At 41.7% G+C, this 23,267-nt stretch overlaps 1 protein-coding gene across 4 annotated transcripts in view; it reads right to left on the reverse strand.

The window, feature by feature from the left end:
- Positions 1-224: 224 nt before the first annotated feature.
- The window catches only part of NIPA1 (NIPA magnesium transporter 1), a 33,680-nt gene continuing 10,637 nt past the window's right edge, over positions 225-23,267 (reverse strand). For 2 of the 4 annotated variants that reach the window (XM_053306501.1, XM_053306504.1), the window contains 3 exons: positions 13,908-13,998; positions 11,158-11,318; positions 225-6,838 (listed from right to left, as the gene is read on the reverse strand). In XM_053306501.1, the coding sequence (XP_053162476.1) occupies positions 6,327-6,838; positions 11,158-11,318; positions 13,908-13,998 (764 nt within the window). In that variant the 3' untranslated portion in view covers positions 225-6,326. Of the gene's footprint in view, positions 6,839-11,157; positions 11,319-12,713; positions 13,319-13,907; positions 13,999-23,267 lie in introns of those variants that run through there. The other 2 variants (XM_053306502.1, XM_053306503.1) reach the window with 2 other exon arrangements.

Genomic DNA, 23,267 nt, shown 5'->3' on the forward strand with positions numbered 1-23,267 from the left:
TTTTATTCCAGATATGGGTCAAAAGTTGGAATGCTCAGAAGCTGTCGTGCCCTGTCTTATGGGTAAACCAGCACTTTTGAGCTTTGGGGATTTAAAAAAAAAAGATTTATTAAAATTATGAATTAGGGGGAAATCTGGTGGTGGTAGCATTGTTTGTATGGAATTATTTCTCTCCATAAAGGTAGATAGGCCAAAACAAACAACAACAACAAAAACAAACAAGACAAGATAGAAATGTATTTTTATTTTAAAACAATACATATTAATAAATAGGTTTGTTGTCAGAAACCTTAATAAATAGCCTTTGCTAATTTACACAAGGCAAATACAACATGCCTATAACTATCATTTTAAAGCAAAGCTAATTGAGCATTTAACAAATCTATATATACAAATTGTTTTGGAAGCTAATAAAATAGTCCTCTTTTTAATATTGCAACACAAGAGCATTTCGGCAACCAAGCCTAGAACATTTGAGTTTTGCTCCTATCCACCTTTTCTGTTGTTTGTATTCACATTTTAATAATGCAAGGCATATCATCCTCAACCACCTCTCCTTCCCACTCTCAAGTAAAGCAAACAAAAGCTCTCTTCACCTCTTCTATTAGCTCTACATAAGAATCACCCCTCGCACGCACCCCCCGCCCCGCAAAGTGCAAACTCGTGTGCTTTTGGCGGCAGGGGAGGGGATACAGTTAACAGGTCTGTATGTAGGTCCGCTTCATATGTTACATGGTAACGTGTGCATTGGCATTTTTAATGCATGTGTGACAAAAACTAATCTGCAAAGTACATGTACCAGGAAGCTGGAATTGGCTGTGGCTTCCTACTGTGAGTACTTTACACACTGGGGAAAACATGTTTGCCATTGATAACATGTATAGTGGTTTTTATTTGGAAGTTAATGCCACTGAAAATAATGGGACTTGCTCCTAAGCAAATATGCATAGAACTGAGGTGCAATATTTTCATCTTTCATTTTCCCCACGTAATGCCTTTGATTTTTTTTCTAGTTAGCAATTGCAATAAAAGAAGTGCTTTGACATGAGTGCTCCTAAGTTTCTTTTAGTAAAGCATTTATCATTAGCATTCGTGAGTTCTATCACACTTAACTTTGACTCCAAGGGATTAAACTTATCTCCATGAAGGCAGGAAGCATACCTAGGCTAGCTATAAATGTAGTATGGCAGTAAACGTCAACAGTATAGTAAAATTATACTCTCCAAAGAGCTCTAATGTCTTTTAAGTTCTCTGTTAAAATTAGAAAGTGAGAGTGGTCCATCATGCAAGTATAATCTGACTTTCAGTCCAATTTATTTAGATCCTCTTTGTAGATACAAGAACTTTCATCCTGAAAGTTCACAGCTTCCATGGTAATATTTCAAAGTCCAGTGTCTTCACCTTTGGAGCTGTTATTTCACTATAATTACATTCAATATAAACCAAGATAATTACTAAGAAGCAAAACCTGTAATATATATGAAATGAGCTTATTCATATTAGTTAATAAATAGGAATCATTCTCTCATTCACACACACTATCTGGAACAGGTATCGAAACAGACATTTTATGTGGGCAGCAACCGAAAAGCTATTTAGGTATTCCTGGAGTAGCTCTACAGAGTAGGACATAGTCTACTGAGATCATCTCCTGAGGAAGATGCATCAAAATGAATGGCTGTTATGCAAGAAATATTCTACAACTTTTATTAATCTGGCTGGTTCATGGGATTTTCCCCCCAAGAGATTTCTGAGTGGATTGTGCCCAAAGACTGCAGAGATATTATTCCAGTGTATGCAGCCTGTGGGTTGCAACCTTAGTTTCTTAGCTTTTTAAAAAACACATACCCAAGTATTTAGGATATAACAAAGGGGATTTTTGGCTTTTATCAAAAAAGTTTATTATTCTACTAGATTCAAAGGGACCAGCTGTTAAAGCCTGTAAATCCTCCAGCATGTTACTCAACAGAAATAAGGGTCTTGTGTACATCTTACTTCATAAAAAGTAACAAACCAGAGATACACCATGAAATGCCTTTTAGGTGGGCTTAAATGTAGTGTAATTCCCATCAAAATACAGTCACTGAAAACATTTTAATAAACATAAATTCAATTATTTTAAGTAACCAGGCTTCTGGCTATCAGTGAAACAACCTGATAAGAACATGACCAGGTTTGAGGAAGACCAAAGCTCAGCAGATAACTGCATATTTATTTCCTAATATAGTATATTGTAGATAAGAAGAGAAATTGTCAATGTGACTACTGCAACTTTTTACTATAGTCATTACAGAAAAGAAAACAAACAAAAAGACCAGTATAGGGAATGAAAGTAGAGTCCTGTACTAGCACTGCTATTACTGTTAAAACTTCTACAGTTAGACTCAAGGTGGTGTTATCCCCAAGGAACAAACAGAAGAAACAGAAGGAAATTGTTCCACAAAGTAGCAAAAATAAATCTATAATCTGTTTAGCATTCATAATGCAAAATGCTGCAGATAGAAATTATATGCAAGGCCACTAAAAATATTGTTCAACATTCTGGCTTTTGGCCATTTAATACCACCAGGCAGCATATCCAAAACTAGAACCAGAGATCACAAAACTGCCTACATGATCAAGAAGTGTCACAAGCAAAGAGCTGGTGCACTGGAGAAGGAGGTATCAGTATCATAATAGCCTCAGACGATTGCAGGAAGACTTACCACGCACTACTGTCTAGACTAGGGATGGCCAACTGGTGGTACCCAAGATAATTTTTTCAGGCAAGCTCACCATATGTAAATCAAGTTATGGTAAAAGTTTGTCTGCAGCTACACTCATAAAAAGTGTTCAGGTGTTCATGTTATGTATTACATAACATGTATGTAATACATAAAGAAATACATAAAAGAAAGTATTGTAACTGTGACCAAGAGCATAAGCACCATAAGTAATTAGAATGCTTTTCCAGATGGTGCCAACCTTACTATGGAGATCAATTGTGAAGGGTTGAATCTGAGTAGAAAAACATTTCTGCCCATGGACCAGTGGTTGGAAATAGAGTGGCTCCTTAGAATACAGACATTAGCCATCCCTGGCCTGCACAGGAAATGCCCTGTTTGGCAAAGAATAGCTGTGTATAGGATTTTAAATGTGCATAAGGACCAGCAAGCTAAATAGGCACTTTTCCAATAAAGAATAAAAAGCAAATAAAAAGCATTTACCATAATTTCTAGAATTAAATAAAATTCATATCCATGTACCTATCTATATCAAGGAAGAATTCAACTGAGGTCATCGGAGGTTAAAGGCTAGAATAAAATGTGACTTATCTCTGAACATATATTTTAAAGAACAGGAACAGCCATCATTAATTTAAGAAGTGAATAACTCTAAGCCCCATCTGTACATTTTAAAATCATTTTTTCCTAAAAATATGAAATGTCAAACATGCCTTGCTTAAAATGTAATACCTCAGAATAATTCCTCCAGAAACTTATTATTATACATGGCAAACTTGAACATTTCCCCTATGAAACTAATATTCAAGCCAGAATACTACAGTGGAGGGCGACTTGACATATTATTACTTAAAGTTGTTCACTGTCTATGTGAAGTGTACACATGCTGAAACAGATGAGTAAGACTAATTCAGACATGGCAGTGTACACATAATGTATACACTCTGAAGCCATAACATGTGAAATGGTCTTTACTTTATGCAGATTCCATTTTCCAAAGTGACCGCCCATTTACAACTTGCAAAAATATTAACAAGCATTGCAGAACTTCAACACTGATTATTATACTGATTATTTGTATTGTCAGAACTTTGCTAATTCTGTACGTTACAGTTGGTCAGCTGTCATCCACAGTGTAAAGAACTCTATCAGTGCTCTTCATTGTGCAGCCTCTGGGCCACTGGTAGCCCACACAGAACCCGCTGGCGGCCTGCACATATCCCACTGGTGACCCATGTTTTGTTCCCCCCCGGTTGGGCACATGTGCTCCCAACCAACAGGGCACGCACACTCCCCCGCATCTTCTGAGCAGTGGCAGGAGGCATGAAAGGAAGGTGCTTGGGTAGCACCTTCAGTTTGCACTTTCCACCATGGCAGAAGGTGCAGTGGGGGGCATCGGTGGCGGCTGAATGGGCACATGCTGGTGGCAAGGGGGCATGCACCAATGATGGGGGGGGGCATGCCAGCAGCCCTTGCCACCTAAACAGTGAATACCACTGAACTAAATTCTCAGGAGAGGCTTTTAATGAGCTTCAAATGAATTAAAATCAAATACTAGTGCCGTGGCCCAGCCACAATAGCACTGTGCAAGTTGTGAGTAATGTTTGGTACATACAAACAGTTTCCTCTGAAGCTCAAATCAGGATACAGAGGCATTCCTAATATTCCTGTAAGTCTTCCTAATACTTTTGGAGGAACTCACTAAATTCAGTGAGGCTTTCTCCCAGATAAGCATCCATATTTGGGAGTGTAACTGAACTCAGAGATTTGCTTCCAAGAACATTAGGAATGCTTTCCTGTCTTAATTTGAGTTTCATAGGGTGCCCTTTGAATATATGCCAAGTATTATGCCTTTATCATGAAATACACAATTCTTTTGCTAGGCCATAGTACTAAACTGTTGTTATGCCTGCAAATATCCTCAAGCTGTTACATTAAATCTGAAGATTTGGGAAGGAAAACAAACCTTTAATTTCTGAGTCCAATATATCAAGTTAGCTTTAGCTTCCCACTTCTCTACAATAAGTGTTCCATAACTCAACTTACGGGATGAAGAGGTACCTCCAGTGACTGTTGCTGATGTATATCTTATGTTTTTTTTTTTTTAAGATTGTGAACCCTTTGGGGAAAGGGATCCATCTTATTTATTTATTATTTCTCTGTGTAAATCACCATGGGCCATTTTTGGAAGGGTGGTATAAAAACTGAATAAATAATAATAATATTGCTTTCCTTGGCATTATCTCTAGTGAATGGCCATTACTACCAGGTCCTCCCCTTGGGCTTGTGAGTAGCTCAAGAGCCATTTGGGTCACTAAGCTATCATTCCCTTTACTGGAATTAAAATTTTCCTTCCATCTTACAGGTTCACTTTATCACAAGCCTTCTTTACTTTAAGAAGTACCAGCTGAAAACCTAACTTGAAAGGTGCTAGAGACAGTTCACTGTACTTTGTTAGGAAAATTGGAACACTGTGAATGGGCAGTTGAAGAACACCTCTCCTCAAAACCACACACGGAGATACACAGGTTACCACAGAGTCACCTCCTCAATGATAAATTTAGGCTCTGAAGGCTTTCTCTGAATATACTGCTTTTTCTGGCTGTTTTACTGGCTTATAAGCATGAGAGCAGCCAAATGTTCAGAAACAATGGACTGCTATGAGACAATGAACTGCCCACTGAAGTTTTCAAGACACAAATGCATGTGATATTTTTTAGAATAAAAAAAGGCACTGAAGTAGTTTCCAACTGTTTACAAATGATCTACCAAAAAAAGGTAGAAAAGTGGTTACAATCTGCCATAACCCTCACATTCTTTTCTGCTGATCATTAAAAGCTCCTGGATTAACATAATGTGTAAATGCACTTCAAATGCTTATTGTGAACAACAGGAATACCTGTAAACTCAATGCTATGTTTACTTAGCTCTGTGAGCAACTTTCCGTTGGTAAGAGACCAAAGTTTTTAAAAGACAAATGTACTGCTTTATGTCTTGGCATTGATTATGAATTCCTCATCATCAGTCCAAATTGCAGAGGCAGTCAATGAAGGAAGAGTAAAGGGTATATACATATTCTGAAATACTGTTTTCGGACTCCTCAAATAAAGCTGTGAAAACCATGGATTTTGCTACATACTAATGAGAGATAGAGGAGGAAAATCCAATTTACATTTTTCAAAGGAGTTTATCAGCTTGTGCCCCCTGCCAAACCGAGCATGGAAATAACTTATTCATGCAACTAGAAGGTAGCCATTTTGAAAGGTACCTACATCCTAAAATGCAGAATACTTCATCCCTTCTCTACACTAATCACCTTTTAGGGTGAAGAATTACATCAGTCATTGTGCCAATGCAGTTCTTACCCATCTGCTGTGAGGGTTGTAAGATAATTCATTAAATACCATTAGATGGTTGTAGCAGGACAACAATAGTCTTAGAGAAACTGGATGGAGGCCACTAATTCATTTCACACATTCCAGCAAGGAATGAAATGCTCTGTTATTCTCTGGGCTTAGAAATTAAAGGCTCTATCATTCCCTTGGCCAAGAAATGAAAGGCTCTGTCACCCCTTGGTTATCCAGTCCCTTAGATACTGTGGTCTTAATCCGTCTTCATGTTAGGCTTATTCAAATCCCCAATACTGAAATTGAACTCTTTGAAGACTTGTATAAGAACAATTCCAATAGATACAGTAGTGAATCCACAAGCCATCCCTAGGAAATCAACTACCCCCACATTGCTCCACTCTCTGAATAGGATGGCTGAGGCCAGCAACACCAGAGTGGTGAACACCACATAGTAGATGGCACCAAACACTGAGGAGTCAAAACATTCTAGAGCCTTATTGATGTACCTGAACTGAATGATGATGCTACATCCTAATACTGCCAACAGAACCAAACAGAGGTACAGTGCTCTCTGACTCGATGGATTATTGTGAAAGATATCTTGAGCAGCCAGCCCAATGCCTTTTGTACTAGGTACTGTGAAACTTCCTAACAAAGAGCAAATACTGATGTAAACCATGATATTTGTGGGTCCATGAGCTGGTGCAATCCAGAAGATAAGCAAAAGCAGCATTAGAAGAACGATGCAGAGGTAACCCACGAACACTGAAAAGCAAAGAAAAAGTAAAATGATACATCTCGACATAATTCAAAGAGGATATTTTCATGTTACACTACATATATGCAAAACTTCAGTCAATCAGATTACATCAGAACAGGAAATAATAGAATGCTTTGAAATATAGCTTTATTTTGGCAGAAGTCAAGTGCTGTAAAAACAGCTTTTAAAAATGGCACATAGTCATTTCTCCTTCGCTGAAGACACAATAGCAATCTTTGAATTATGTTATCCAATATCTCTAGCACCCATACCACTAATTAAACTAAAAGTGATCCAACAAAGCACTTTGTCATTTGCTTAACATGCAATGGTGTGTAGGAAAATTATCTGTTGTCTAAAATGTATATAATTTCTCCCCTCCAGGTAAAGTTCAGCAACAAATTGCTTTTAAACAAAGCAAAAGAAATGCCATCAACTGGTATCCAAACTTAGTTACTGTTATGAAGTGCTTTCCCAACTGTTTCATGTTGCAACTACACTAAGACGTAGTCTATTTTTTCATGGCCCATATGATATAAGGAATTGCCTTATGCTAACTGAGATCAGTGATCCATCTAGTCTAGTACTGTCTACTCTGTCTGGTAGCAGCTCTCCACACTCTTTCCAATCCTGCTACTTTACATTATTTAACTGGAGATGCCAGAGTTATCAAGTATGTATTATACTACTGAGGGACAAACTAATGCAATGGCAGCAGACCCATATGTCAGAATAGTTTGCTATTAGACCCTATAAAGCATTGGGGTAGGGCAATTAAAGCACGGAAAGTGGGATTGGGCAGTAGAACACTTTCCTTGCCTGTGTTTTCCGCCAGACTGCTTCTCATCAGCTCTTTTGCTCTCCCAGTGGAGCGCAGAGAGTAGAACATGTGTGTAGCGCCCATTGGACAAACAGGGACAAATGTATCTGCGCCTAAAGCGTCAGGGCCCCCCCAAGGGGCCCCCAAGCAGAGCAGACCGCCCCTGCCCTTGCCCCGCCATTGCTGCCCCTGCCCTTGCCTCACTGCCACTCATCTTTGGCCCCGTGCAGCAGGCACTGTGGCTGGGCCGGGCCTCTTCTCTCCAGCCAGCCGGTGTGCCTCTCTCTTTCTCGCTGGCCGAACTGTGCACCTGCACAGTTCCAACTATGGAAGTTGCATGCCCGTGACATCATGGGCATGCAATTTATTTTATTATTTATGTATTTATTTGATTTCTATACCACCCTTCCAAAAATGGCTCAGGGTGGTTTACACAGAGAAATAATAATTAAATGAGATGGACCCCTGTCCCCAAAGGGCTCACAATCTAAAAAGAAACATAAGAGAGACACCAGCAACAGTCACTGGAGGTACTGTGCTGGGGGTGGATAAGGCCAGTTACTCTCCCCCTGCTAAGTGAAGAGAATCACCACATTAAAAGGTGCCTTTTTACCAAGTTAGCAGGGATGTCAATAGTCGAACTGCGCATGCACACAGTTTGGATGGCCGGCAAGAGAGAGAGGCACGCCAGCTGGCAGGAGAGGCCTAGCCCAGCCACAGCACCCCCTACCATCACAGGGGCAAAAGTAAGTGGCAGAGGGGCAAGGGCAGTGGTGGTGGGGAGATGTTTGTTGCCCCGCTCCTTGCATCTGATGTCAGACACAGGAGGCGTGGCTTGGGGCATTTGTGGGCCTACAAAGATTTTGCCCCTGGACCTCTGTGGGTCTGGCTACGTCCCTGGAGAAGAGAGTTTTTCACTGGGAGAAAAAAATAGCTAGGAGAGGCAGTATTTGGGGAGATAGGAAGAGGAGGTGCCAGCAGGGGAAGGATTAAATTGCTCCCTCTCGCGTGCCCATGCTGTGCTTTAAATTGTCCCTCCCCACTATAAGTTCAGCAAGACCTATGTCAGGTTGTACCACTGTCCCTGAGCGATAACACTTCCTTCCACTTTCATTTTAAACAATGGCTGACGTGATGCGCAGCATATTGTGGGTGGTTTTGCACTGCCAGTGCCGCTTCAGGTATCTAAAACAATGCCAGTGCTCTTGCACAAGAGTATTCTTGCACTAATATGTAAAATTGTGCAACTAATGAAGGCAGCATAAAGGGAGGTTGCATTCCAGGAGGAGTATTTCTTGACGAGGTGCTACAGAACTAAGCACTGGTTGATGGTAGAATGGCCTTCCCTGAAATTAGCGTGTTCCTCTGCAAGGAGATATTCCTGTTCTAACTATTCCCTAAGTTTCCTGTGTAGGTGTCTCGCGTATAACTTGCTGAACTGTGTTGAGTCTGTAGTTCACAGGGTCATCCTTTCATGCTCGTGCAGTGCTACAGCCATTATATCCAGTGGCCACAGCATCATGCAAGCATGACTGTACATTGGAACATAGGAAGCTGCCATATACTGAGTCAGACCACAGGTCCACTTAGCTCAGTATTGTCTACACAGACTGGCAGCAGTTTTTCCAAGGTTGTAGGCAGGACTCTCTCTCAGTCCTATCTTGTAGATGCCAGGGAGGGAACTTGGAACCTTCTGCTCTTCCCAGAGCAGCTCCATTCCCTAAGGGGAATATTTTACAGTGCTCACACGTCAAGTCTCCCATTCATATGCAACCAGGGTGGACCCTACTTAGCTAAGGGGACAAGTCATGCTTGCTACCACAAGACCAGCTCTCCTCTCCTGTGCCATTTTACATATTAGCACAAGAACACTCCTATGCAACACAGTGTTGGCATTGTTTTAGCACCACCACAGTAGCACATGTGATGCAGAAGCAACCTCAGTATGCTGCAAATCATGTCAGCCAATGACTGACATCTTGATTAACAAAGGCTTGAAGAAGGTTGTTGTGCTAGCTGCTTGAGCTAAGTCTGGAGCTTGTGTTCCAAACAAGTGTTGAGCAACCTGTGGCACACCACATGTGTTTTAAAGGGGGCTTTTGTGCTAGAGTGTAATAGCACAATTCCACAAATGCCCAGTTTTAACATGGCTATGTGATCTTTTTGCGCTAATGCAACTTTGTTTGTTACAAAGCACTTTGTTAGGTAGGATGTCAGCCAGTGTTTATAACTGATAATAATCCATAAGATCTCCCTTTAAGTTCATAATCTGCATGCAGTATGACCACCATAAAATATGTTGTCCATCAGTATATCATGTTTGAGCCTCCTATTTATGCACATTCTTACTTTCATAGAATTATTTCAGAATTCTGTACAGCACCTTTAAATCGACCTCCAAATAGCCCATATGTCTCTACTACACACGGCAGTGAATCTTTTCTTTTGTCACCTAATTTCTTAGTTTGTTTTAAAAAGCACCTCTTAGGAGTGAAAAGATATTTGTTTCTATGCCCTATCAGTTACAATTATAACAGTGATTATGTCTAAATAATTTACTAATTTATAGCCTTCAAACCCATAATTTTATTTTAAAAATACATTCTAATATATTTATAGTGGCTGCAAATCCTGTATAATTGCTGACTCAAATTGTGCAGGGATGTAGCTAGTTTCTCCTTGAAACAAAGAATTTCAGCACAAAGCTTTCCCAGCAAGAAAGCTTGCTGGCTTATTTACTATCCTTACTATGATTTTCTACAGCTACAATCCTAACTATACTTACTGCAAAACAAGTCTAACCTAGAGGCTATTTGCACACATGTGCGAAACTGGGTTAAGGAAGCCCAACCTGGATTTGCACACGCGTGTGTGCCGCTGGGATCGGGCCAGATCCCGGCAGCACTGCGGTGGCAAACCTGCCTATGGAGCCTCCCTCTAAAACGGAGTTAAGGGAACAAGCGCTCCCTTAACCTCATTGGTCGTCTGTCTGCTAGCAGAACCTAGCACTCTCAGGGAAAGGGGGGGGGAATACCCATAATGCACCACACACTTGCACATTGCATTATTGGAGCTCCAGGGGGAGGGGCGATGCGTCCCAGCACCCCGACCCTTGGAGCTACCAGCAGCAGCTGGTGCTCGTCTGGGTGGGCGATCCGCCTGCCCAAGGAAAGGGAACTGCTCTTTTGCAGGGAGGTAAGCTCTTCAGGGCTTCCTCCCTGCAAATCCTATTGCCCTTTCTCACTGGTCGTGAGAAAGGGCTCTTAATTTGGCTAAACTGATTTCTAAGTAAAAACATTTAAGATTGTGGAACAAAATGTTGCAATCAAAGAAGCAGCATCATGACCCGTCCTTTTTCACAAAACAGAATTACTTGGCAATACACACAAAGTAAATGAAGCAATATCTCTTGTTGGATCGACTGGCTCAGGGTTTTTTGTTCCCTGAAACTAACACAGCAACTTCAGGTTACTTGGTGACCCTATTACCCAAAAAATTCAATACCTGGGTTTGTGAGCTTCTCTTCAAGTTCGGCCTGAGTAGTGACACTTTCAGATTTCGGAGAATGGATTATGAGAACTACAGAACCAGCACAGCTCAGTAGACAGCCCAACTTGCCAAGAATGTTGAGTTTTTCTTTCAGTAAATAGGAAGCTAAAATTGATCTTTGAAAAAGAATGTCAAAGAGAACACTTGAATTCAAGCTTTCCATGTTGTTAGATTTAAATCCAAGGTAAAATAACTTATCAGCCTTTTAAAAAAAAATGAGAATGGCAGTAGGCTTGAAAAAACAATGACAACACTTCCTTGTCTCCTCATTTGTGGATAAGGGATGTTTTAATATTAGGCATCAGTTTGGTGGAAAGAAGTGCAGGTGGGATCTGGCCACTTTCCTGATGTGTTTAGGGATCATCGAGTGAATCAGTTTTGTGGGCATGCAGTGTGTGTGTGTGTGTGTGTGTGTGTGTGTGTGTACGTGTGTCTTTTTGGTGGTTGCACCCTGTTTATACAACAGCCTCCCCAGTGAGATTCACCTGGCACCAGGCATGGAGGGAGGCCAGCGGTGGCCCGGGCTCAGCCCAGCACTGCAGCCTCCCTAGCCCCGCCCCTTGCATCAGCATCAGACGCAGGGAGCAGTTAGCCAGGCCCTCTGCGTCTGGCATCAGACGCAGGGTGGCCCCTGAGGTGTGGCGACCTGGGTTCTTTGGAGCCGTTCACTCAGTGGTGGCTCCGCCCCTGACTGGCACCATGACTTTGTTCTTTTAGATGCCACGTAAAGATCTTCACCCAGGCTTTTTATATTTGATTTTTAAAAGTGACTTTAAAAAACAAGTTTTAAAATTGTTTTGTAGGGTACAGTATTTTGTATTTTTTTTTTAATGTGTTGTGATCTGATGTGTTTTATGTGTTTTCATTGGATGTTTTAATGTTGTTTTTCAAGCCACCCAGAGAACAATTTGTTATGGGTGACTAACAAATTTTGTTTATTATTAATTATTAATTATTATTATTCATGTACCTATATTTAACATGTCTTTTCCCAAGGAGGACCCCCACCGCCATGATCATAAAACTGGAACTTTCACTGGGTGTGAACTGGATCTTATCTATAAATTACTTATTTTCTTAAAATAATTTTAGCAGTGATTTGAGTGCAATACACCAGAGAGATATGTAGCACCTAATTTAATTTACAAGGCCTATCTAATGTTGTTTTCGAAAGACGTGGATGTTCTTGAGAACTGCATGCATGTCTATAAATCTGTGAGCACCTAATGTCTAGACCTTATTATATATATCTGCATCTCAGAAATACAGGGTAGCATTTTAGAAGCAGCCCTGATAGTTGCCTGTGATCTCTGTTGTATAGGGAATCAAATGGCTTTTTAGTCATAGGTATAATTCCAGAAAATGAACCTGTTGTTTTTCCCCCAAAAGAAACATAAGATGAAAAAGCAAGATGATGAAAACCCCAAATCATACATAAAATTCAGCCAATATCATCATTTCAGACACCCAAAAAGAAGATTTTATTTCACTACTGGGGTAGAGAGTAGGGATCCAAATACACAATTCCAGCAAAAGTTAAGCAGCCTTGAGTCTCCTTTATTTCAGTGGAAGAGTTTTAAGGATATGCTTACCACATACCCTACCAGATAGTAATCTGCCCATGCAAAGGGGTAACCAAGTTTCCCCACACCCAAATCACTATCAGCCAAATCAGTATCTCTAGGCTGTAAAGCCTAGAGGCTTCGGTAGTGGGCCGGACACAAATATGTTAAATAAATAAACCCACCCAACAGAAGATACTAAATGCAGAATGGTGTCATGCTCAATCAGAGGTACATTTGAGTAATTTTGGAGCCTGGACCTAAAGGTCTTTCGGGGGGCCCCACTGCATGGGCAGGCGGAGCAGGCCCAGCTGTACCTGGCCTTCAGCGCCTTTTCACCCCCTCCACAACAGGAGATCGGCAGGTAGGGTGTGCGGGCTGCAAGCCTGCATGATCCGTAGGTGCGTGGGCTGCTGCAGGGCACCTGGTGGTGGCGCAGCAGAGGCCGACGGTGTATCCACCCACTGCGGGACATTTGGGGGCTATGAGCTATCTTGTGTCGCTGGTAGCAGGAGCTCTTGTCTTGAATATTGCCCTGGGACATGGAATCATCCCTGGTCAAGTGTGGGTAAAAACAAAAAAGGCGATCGTCATGAAAAACGGTGGCTGTAACACTGGTGATAATTCCAATTCCCCCAGGATGATAATGCATTCCAGGGCAAGGTTGGTTCATCCCTGCTTTCCTCTCGCATGCCCTCGCTATAGCCCCATAGTGTGGTAGTCGGGTGTGCAGCCAAATCCAATAAGATCAAATTCATACCCTCAAATAAGAAGTCGGGGCAGGGAAGGTGGTATACTATGGAGATGTTAACTAATGGAAAACATGAACAAAGTTCCATGTTTTAAGCTTTTAAAAAAAGAATCAGCCAAAGAGAAATAACTAAACAAAAGTAAAACTATGATGAATAGAAAACTGAATACATTTGTATAAGGCTAGTGTGCACAAAAGACATTTATGGTATTTAATTTGCAAAGAATGCCTAGAACAAGTATGGCATACTGTATTGAGTTGTAATTAAGAACACAGATACTTAATATTTACTTTCATTGTCAACATTATTTTTTACTGGCATTAGGCTATTCATTTCATTTACAGAAATGTATATTTAAATAGAACAAAAAGCATATAAATAACATCCTTACCCAAATGGAACGCCAAGAGCTCCAAGGGGGGTCACAAGAACAGTAGGAACTGCAGTGTAGGCTAAGAAATTCCCAATCTGACCGAGAGCCACTGTGGAAAGAATGATAAACAATAGAGAATAAAATAAACACATTTTCAGTGCTTATTCAAGACTGAACAAGCATGGTTCTGCATTTTACTATTAAGCATTTTTGTAAAATTTCAAGGAAAACAAGACATTTCCAGCCAATAATTACAGACCAATTATACTTTTCACATTAAGAAACAGTCCAGGGATTATTTTTAGGACTGTTTCAGAAGCAGTGTAGACTCTTGGTTGACTCTCAGATTCCCCACTGAGCTTTTCCAACCAAATGTGCACCTCTCAAATTCACCCGAGGTGCAATTTGGCCAAACAAACCGAGCTTTGAAACAAAGGTGTGTAGTTGGCTTGCATGTTTTAAGCATGGCTGAATTTGTCATCACGTTGCATCCGAACCAGCTTTATTCTCTTTATTATTCTGTTGAAAAAGTCTTGACACAGAGCAGCTGAGAAACAGCCATGGTTTGGGCAAATGGAGGAGTGAGGGGCAAAAAGAAACCACTGACAGCAAAACAAACCATGCTACTGTTGGATTGTCTGTGGAGGGAATTCTCTGCTTGTTTTTGGAAGCTTAGTTAGAAGCTTCCATGTCTGACAAGGCCCTTAGGCGTGGTTAAGATATAACAAAACAGTTTGTTGGTAAAAGAACAAGCCTACACAAGCCTTGGAGTCATGTACTTCCTTTCCCCTCTCCTCCTCCTTTGCATATAAGAGACTTAAAGCTTCTGCTTTTACTTAATCTAGCCTCAGTTCCCTGTTACATCTAAACTGTGAACTGTGGTTTATTCAAATTATGCTTAGAGAAGAAACCAGATTATCAAACTATGTTTGATCCTGGGTATTTTAAATTATGGTTAGTTTCAACGTGATGGCAAGGCTTTCTATCTCCTCCTATTGTTGTTGTTGTTGTTGTTATTATTATTATTATTTTACATTTATATCCCGCTCTTCCTCCAAGGAGCCCAGAACTACATATTTGAGTTTCTCCTCACAACAACCCTGTGAAGTAGGTTAGGCTGAGAGAGAAGTGACTGGCCCAGAGTCACCCATCTAGTTTTATGGCTGAATGGGGATTTGAACCCGGATCTCCCCAGTCCTAGTCCAGCACTCTAACCTCTACACCACGCTTTGCATGTTACATGCAAAGGATGGTTTAGATTTTCTATGGCTTAGAACCAAGCCTATATGAACAAGCATGGGAATAGGCTAATAATCTGTCACATTGTATATGACATTGCTGCTTCCAGCTAATTACCATATATTAACCATAGTACTGTAAGGATACTCAGGGTTCTCTAATTTTCCTGTCTCAAAGACTCCATCTATAGCATATAGTTATGTGATAGAAGCAAATGTGGGCTTAAGAACAGAGCATTTAAAACCTAAGGCAAACTCTGGGATCATCTTTAAAGCAAGTTTATTTAAGGAAAATGGAAGGAAGGGAAAAGTCAGAAAAATAATCTAAGAAAATAGGAACAAGAATGCTAGTTATCTACCGGGCAGGTTCAGATGTCGCTCAAAGCCAAGGTCTGAAGTGAGTTTTCAGCTCTAGGTTTATTTCAAGTTTATTTTATTTTATTTTAAGGTTTATTTTATTGCTTGTTATAACAAGCAAGATCAGATGGTTCAGATGACATGATCAATGCTGACTTTTTTCTAACTGCAATTTAAAAAAAACCTTTTGACTTGCATGAGGGAAGGGAGTGGGAAGTATATGCTCCCAAGTCTTGGGGATTTTACATGAAACCAATACATACATCTGAATCCACCCACTTTCATAAGTTAAAGCTACAGAACAAGGCTCAGGTCTTGTAAATTTGCCTAAAAAGCAAACAGGTCTTTGTATTGTGATACAAAGACCTGTATCACAGCATAAACACATGCTAGTTTCTCAAAAAGGAAGAGAGGATAGAAGAACAAAGGTTACCAAGGCACACCTTTATATAAAACCTATTCATGTGAGTCTGCGTCTCATAGCTTCACAACCCATGTAGTTTAGAGCCAGTAAAAATGTGCCAGTGAGGCTTACATGTACACAAAGCTCAGCTCTGAATCATGTGGACAAGCAGGAGAGGAAGGTGGCTATTAGGCTTAATTGCAATTTTAAGGACCTGTCTGTAGGAACTCTGTGGCCTCTCAAGACAATGGGTGCATTGAGAAGATCTTCCAAGTCATGGTCTGAAGCACTGGGAACAAGTCACAGGCTAAAGTACTCCCACCTCCTCTTCCCCTTCTCTCTTCCCCTCACAAATATGGCTTAACACATTACTTCCTGGCCAAATGAAGTGATATATGGCCATTATATCCAAACTGGCAAGCTATGTTTTAAGTGAGCCTTCCAAACCACTATCAAAGTATGGTTTGCAATCCTAGTTTGGTGGCTTGCTCAAGCCACATTTTGCCAGTTTAAACCCGACTGCTGGTTTAATTAGTAAAAGTAAAGTTGTGCCATCAAGTCAGTGTCGACTCCTGGTGACCACAGAGTCCTGTGGTTTTCTTTGGTAGAATACAGGAGGAAATACACACAGTGTGAGATGATGCCTTTCAGCATCTTCCTATATTGCTGCTGCCTCATATGGGTCTTTCCCATAGTCTGAGAAACATACCAATGGGAATTCGAACCAGCAACCTCTTGCTCACTAGGCAAGTTACTTCCTTGCTGAGCCATTAGGTGGCTCTGGTTTAATTAGACCAGGAAGTAATTAATTAAGCTATGTGTGTACAGGGAAGAGCGAGCAACAGAGCCAATGGCTTGTCCCTAATCTTCAAAACCGTTTGGCCACATACAGATTATTCTCTCCCAAATGTAGATTTTGAACACTCTATGAACACCATACATGTAAATGGAGAACCATATAAGGCCCATCTACACATTAGGTTAACACTCATATGACAATTTTACTTGTACACAGGTATATATATCTGTACACAGGTACAGTCATTCACATGTTATACTGAACACAGGTACAGAAGTACTTTTCCTATCTCTACCATGCATTTGAAGAGCCTGTATCCAGGTTAACTTTTTAAAGGAATACAGGTACAGTCATTCACACAGACACGGGTACAAGTGTACAGACACCTGTACACTAGTAAAGCATAATGTCTGAATTGGGTTATAGAACAGCTTGCAAAAAGCACAAATCTGCTATTTTTTCTGCCAAGATTATTTTGGGTACAGAAAGAATGGATGCACTTTGGTTATCAAAATATAAAGGATTAGCATTGCTTTATCTGATACAGTACAGTTTTTATATCTCTAAAGCACTGTAAAAGCTCAAAAATTTGGTTTGCTAAACTTGTCCTGACCAGGGACTTAATCAGATACCCACAAGGCAGAATGTGCATGTGGGTGTGGCATTGCAAAGTGGCCACATGAGCTGGCTGCCTCAGGCCCCATTAAAGATGATAAGTGCGTGCAGCCTGCCAGCTGCTTGACAACTCCCCTGTTTTCACAATCCTTGTTAGGTGCAGGAAGCAGGAGTTTCCTTGAGACCTGGCAGATTGCCATGCATGTCCAAGGGACTGCTCTCAGCTGGATGGGTCACAAGTTGTGCAGGTCTGCCTTAGAGCTATCACTCTGCTGAGACATCATGCAGTGTGTGTACCTGGCACCATCTTGGAGCAGAAAGTAGACAATGTTTTATGGAATTAGGAATGGAAGGCAGAGATGTCAGCCAACTAGTTCTAGCCTTTGCAACTTGAGGGGGATAAGACTAAATTAGCTTTATCTAAATGGATCTCCATCATGACATGATTATAAGAGATCTCCATAATGTTCTATATACATATAGTTCTACCTTAGTTCACTTTCACGGACTATTTTGAAGTAGCTTATGGGCCATTTTGCTCCAGTTTGCTTTTTGAGACTTATAAAGATAAAATTCAATGGCAAAACTAATAGGTGTAATGAAATCCCCTATTGTGGGAATGGCCATGGGACCAAGCAAAACAGGTCTGGAACATAATGCACCCCCAAAGCACCTGTAGATGTACCTAAACTCCAAACTGACACTTCAAAGCAGAAGGCATTACACCTGTATTTCAGCAAGCCAGCTAAAAGGGAGGCAAAGTGCTGAACTAAATTGCAAAGTAGAATGGGCCTAAGGAACATGGGAACATAAGAAGCTGTCATGGAGGCAATGTACTATAGGAGGCAATTCTTATTCTGCATGACACTGGACTGCTCAGTGGATGGGACTCACCCCGCCCCAGACCTCTACTAGACTTGTAAGCAATTTCTGGCTATCTTAATCCAATAATCAGGAATAGGAAGTGAGATCTAGAATTTTATAGTTAGGGCAAGTAAGGAAAGTGAGAATACCACCTTCTCTCTAACTGGTGACTGATATCTAGTGGAGGAAGTGTTGAATTGTCTTTCATTAGAGAGTTAATTTCTCTATTATCCAGGGCTGCCAGATATGTGAGGCACTGGTATATGTAAGGAATCGGAAGTGAGCTAGAATTCCATCCATTCATGCATGTATGCAAGGGCATAGGTATAACTGAGCAGTGGAGGGGACACAAATGCCCCTGGACCTCTGAAGGGGGGGTGCTCTCTGGTTGAGCAACAGCTCGCTCTTTGCTCTCACCGCTCCTAGCTCCCTGCCTCACTGGCATGCTGCTGGCTCCTGATCAAAATAGTCACCTCGGCTTCAAACAAGATGAATTCTCTCTTGGGCAAGACATGGGACTCAGTTTCCTATGGAAAGGTTTGACTGGGCTGTGTGTGTATTCAGACAGCCAGCATGAACAGGCAAATAAGAAAGATAGAAGTGTTGATGTTGTTGTATGAATATACAAGGTGATTGCAGTAGGTATGTGGAAAAATGTTTCTGAGCCAGGGGAAAGCACAAGTGTGCGTGAAAGCACAAGTGTATGCACAAATGTATGTAAAATTATGTGATAAATATCATGGGAGTGTGTGGTATTATTTACATAGGTGTGAGAGAAAGGGTATGCTGAGAAAGGAGCATTGGTTACTCACCGTGAGGGCTTCTTCTTGCTGCTGGAATAAAGGACATCTTCTGTGGGTTATCCTTCCCACATACTCCAGAGGCAGGACTATTCTAATGAACTGAAAAGCTTTAAGAACCCTGGGAAGGATAGCCCAACCCAATTTCTAACGTCCATGTCAGTTACTAGCAGAAAAAAGACAGCCAAAGGAGGAGGAGTAATTTTATGTAAACTGAAAAAACCTGGGTGGGACATCACGGACTACTGAGAAAGCGCCTGCTGCAATACCCTTCTGCCGAAGGATGCAGTAGCAGATTTATTTTATTTTTACATTTATATCCTACTGCCCCACCGGGCAGGGGCGTAGCAAGGTTGGAGTGGGCCCAGAGACATGGGCTCTGGGCTGATATACTTTAAAATGGGCCCCTCGCTGATATACACACACTTCACAATATATAGTGCACTCACAGTCACATCCCCATTATGAATACAGTGAATATCTAGTTCACATTGAATCTAGTTTTTTTACTCTCTGCTACTGCCGATCTCCAAGAGACTCAACATAATTCATAGGGGGTGCAACATGGGCAGTCATGTGATGTGCCTCTGGGGGGCCCCTCAAGGCAGTGGGGCCCCAAGACAACTGTCTCCCCTTGCCTAATGGTAGTTATGCCCTTGCCACCGGGGCAGCCCGTTCTTGTTTTACTTTGTCAACAAAGAGCTCCAGAAAGGGGATATAATTGTCCCTGGCTTTTAGTTTTGGAAAACCAGTATGCCCCTTTTGGTGTGTACTGTTCCTCCTGTGTTGGAAATAGCTGCAAGCCCAAGGTGGACACCACCTTATTTAATAGGTGGATAGAATCCTCTGAAGGAAATAACCCCTGAGAAGTAGCAAATGAGTCATTTTGATCACCAAACTATTCCCCATCCTCTTTGGAGTCTCCTAATGGAGAGGAGGGAATAGGATGTGTGTCCCTGGGGATAGCCCGGGGGGGTAGGTTCTGGGTCAAGGCCCCCTGGATTTGCCCCTTCAGGATCTTCTGGGACATTAGGATGGGAATCAAGAGACTCATAGTCAGATTATTCAGAAGAATGCTTGTGCCTATGGGCGCTATGTGACTCAGAATGCCTTTTGTGTGTGTGTTTAGATCTCTTGGCAGCTGGGCTAGAGAAAGAGGATAAGGAAGAAGAAGACTCCCTCCTTTTGTACTCATGCTTCCCCCCTTTTGATTACTTAAGGGACTGAGAGAGCATCATAAGGGATTGATTAAGAGACTGAGAGAGCATATTTTGCAACCAAGTCTGCCAGGCAAGTAGGACCTCATTACTTAGGTTGGGCCCGGGAAGGGGATTTACATCAGGTGTAAGGGATCCATTGGATAGCTCCCCATTGGGATTGGAGGCATTGGCTGAGTTAGATCTATAAGGGGATCCCCAGATGGCCTAGATCTCACGATTCCAACGATCCAGCGAAGGTAATGTTTTCTACTAGTAGCCAGCTGTCTCACTGCTGCTGCCTGAGTAATGCGGGTGCTTCCTCCACTGCCTGTTGTTGTTGTTGCCACCTCTGTTGGTTGGGGTGGTGGCATATAGTGGTTGTGACGTCTCCGTCTCCAATCGCATTCCTCCCATTCCTGGGTCTGGTGGTGGCTTCTGCGATACTTCCTTGGGGTGGCCTAGCTGTTGACGAACTCAGATGCTAGGCCCTGCTGGCTATGCGGGCTGTTCTTGGTGGGTTCCTACTCCTCCCCTTTGCATGGGATCCAGCCACAAGATTGCGGATGCTGAGGTGGCTGCCAAGAAAGGCAGGCCTCAGGGAGGAGGGCAAGGAAGCCCAGCTGCATCCTTACCTGTGAGTTCTGCTGTGCTTGCCCCCCCACACCGGACAGAAAAAACAGAAAAGGCCACAGAGGCCATGGATGTCGAGCTGGAGGGGCCCTTTCCTGGGTTGGGTCAGTCATGGGGGAGATAGTGACGAGGACCAGGTGTTGCTCAGTGTGCTTAGTGGCCATTTTGGCGGAAAATATTGGGGTTTACTTGGGCAGTAAAATGCTCCTAATCACCTGTCCCTGTTGCTGCATTCTTTGGGGAAGGGAGGGAGAGTACAGGGTCAGAAAGGATTAAATCAGCAGATAAAAAACTAAAGGGGTTTTAAGATCTATATTTAAAAAAGAATCAATGTGAAGAGACAAGAGAAAGCAAAAAAGGCACTAGAGAAGAAAGGGTAAGCAATTAAGAGTGAGGAAAAGAGCATTAAAAAGGCCTTAGGAAGGAGAAGGCTGTCTCTGGAGCAGAACCCACGACTACAGAAACTGAGTTGTGCTATCCTTCCCAGGCTCTTAAAGTTTTTCAGTTCATTAGCATAGCCTTGCCTCTGGAGCAACTGGGAAGGATAACCCACAGGGGATGTCCTCCCTCCAGCAGCGGAGAATGTGGTGATTTTCAACATATCCTTACAATTCTTCTGCAGCAAGGACTCAGGGAGAAGGTAAAGAAGGCAGGGGTCCCTGAGGTTCATTTTTTGTTCCAGGGCCCACTTCAACTTTGCTGTGCCTTGCATGCATAATTTGACAAGATCTGAGAAATACTTCATCATGGGCAGGAACTCCTTGTAATTTAAGGGAGCTTTACAACCCAGCATTACTGATTACTCTTTTGAGAAGTGTTTACCATTTCTTAATAATATAAATTCCACAAATTCATTGTATAGAAAATCCAAGAGCCAAAGCAATGTTTATTTTGTGAAAGGGTTGGTTGTTGCAGATCTTTAAATGGGTTGTTCCAGGAGAAGGGAGCTCTGTGAACCAGAAGGTAAAGGGTGCCGTCGAGTCAGTGTTGACTCCTGGCGCCCAGAGGTTTTCTTTGGAAGAATACAGGAGGGGTTTACTATTGCCTCCTCCCGCACAGTCTGAGATGATGCCTTTCAGCTTCTTCCTATATCGCTGCTGCCCGATATAGGTGTTTCCCATAGTCTGAGAAACATACCAGTGGGTATTCGAACTGGCAACGTCATGCTTGCTAGGCAAGTCATTTCCCACTGCACCGTGAACCAGAAGCCGGGGCAAACTGAGCCGGCTCAGCAAGATGGGTGTTCTGTGACGGTAACAGATACCCTGCCACCCTCAAAGGACACCAGTTCTAGGCGCTGAGGCTGGAGGCTCAGTGCAAGAGCAAACAGGGGAAAGGGAGCTTATGACAATTGTTCACAACATCAAGCCACTGAAATTCTAGGATGCTTTCTATTGTCACCTGGAGAGAGAGAGAGAGAGAGAGTGTGTGTGTGTGTAGTTTTCAACATGTACTATTGCACAATTCTACTAGTACATCATTTAAATTTACAGTGAAGCCAAACTTTTATATGTAACTATCCATATCAATGTTGCAATTCTGCTTCTTTTCTTAACCTTTCTTTTCTTAACCTTAGCAGTTCAGGTCCTTTCAACACTGAGCAACCCCAGGCTTTCATAATCCATTTTTTACACATCAACTTCTCAGGATTCCTCCAGTACTTTTGACACATATCTGCTAAAAGAACATTACCTGTTCTAAATTGTTTTTGTCTTAATTGTTTTTAACTGTTGACTATTTTTGTTGTGAACTGCCATGAGATTTTTTCACACATAAATACATGAATGAACAGCTGGTGACATGGCTGTGTGTCAGTATTGGAAAACCACTGAAATGAAATTATTCAAAGATTAGAAAATCAAAATTCATCCAATCCCTTAATTAGCAGTAAACCAAGACCATTTTAATCGCCTAACCCTCACTATAATGATTATGTAAGATATTTATTTGGTTCTTCTACCTTGGCTCATCTACCTTGGCTCCCAGTACTTGTCTTTTCTTCATACTCCATAACTGAGGGCTTAGTCCCACAACTACTTCTGGGTCTACCCCCACCCCCACTTCAGTCCAACTGAATGGGGTGGAAAAATGCCAAGGATAAACACAACTCTGGACTGAGTTGGCCTTCCTACTTGACATGAGAGGACTGGTTTTTTAAAAAAGAAATTCTCAAAGGAGATTTGTTTTAACTTGCACATTTATTTTTGATGCAAGCCTTTTTTGTGATGGCAAGTTATTCATTTAATGCAAGCCTTTTCAATGTAAACGTTTTCTTCCTTTTCAAGAAAAGCCTTTTATACCAAACCTCTGTATTATATGTTTGTAGTAGATTATGCAAGACTATAAGAGCTATGTAGAAAAGAGGAAAAGAGCCCTTGCCTATAATATATCCAGACAATACCCTGGCAATGCCCCGAGGGTGTTTGTTTTGCATCAGGAGGGTCTGAGTGGGATAACATAGGATCCTGGCAGG

This window comes from Hemicordylus capensis, chromosome 3, assembly GCF_027244095.1.
Source record: "Hemicordylus capensis ecotype Gifberg chromosome 3, rHemCap1.1.pri, whole genome shotgun sequence".
Taxonomy (NCBI): Eukaryota; Metazoa; Chordata; class Lepidosauria; order Squamata; family Cordylidae; genus Hemicordylus; species Hemicordylus capensis.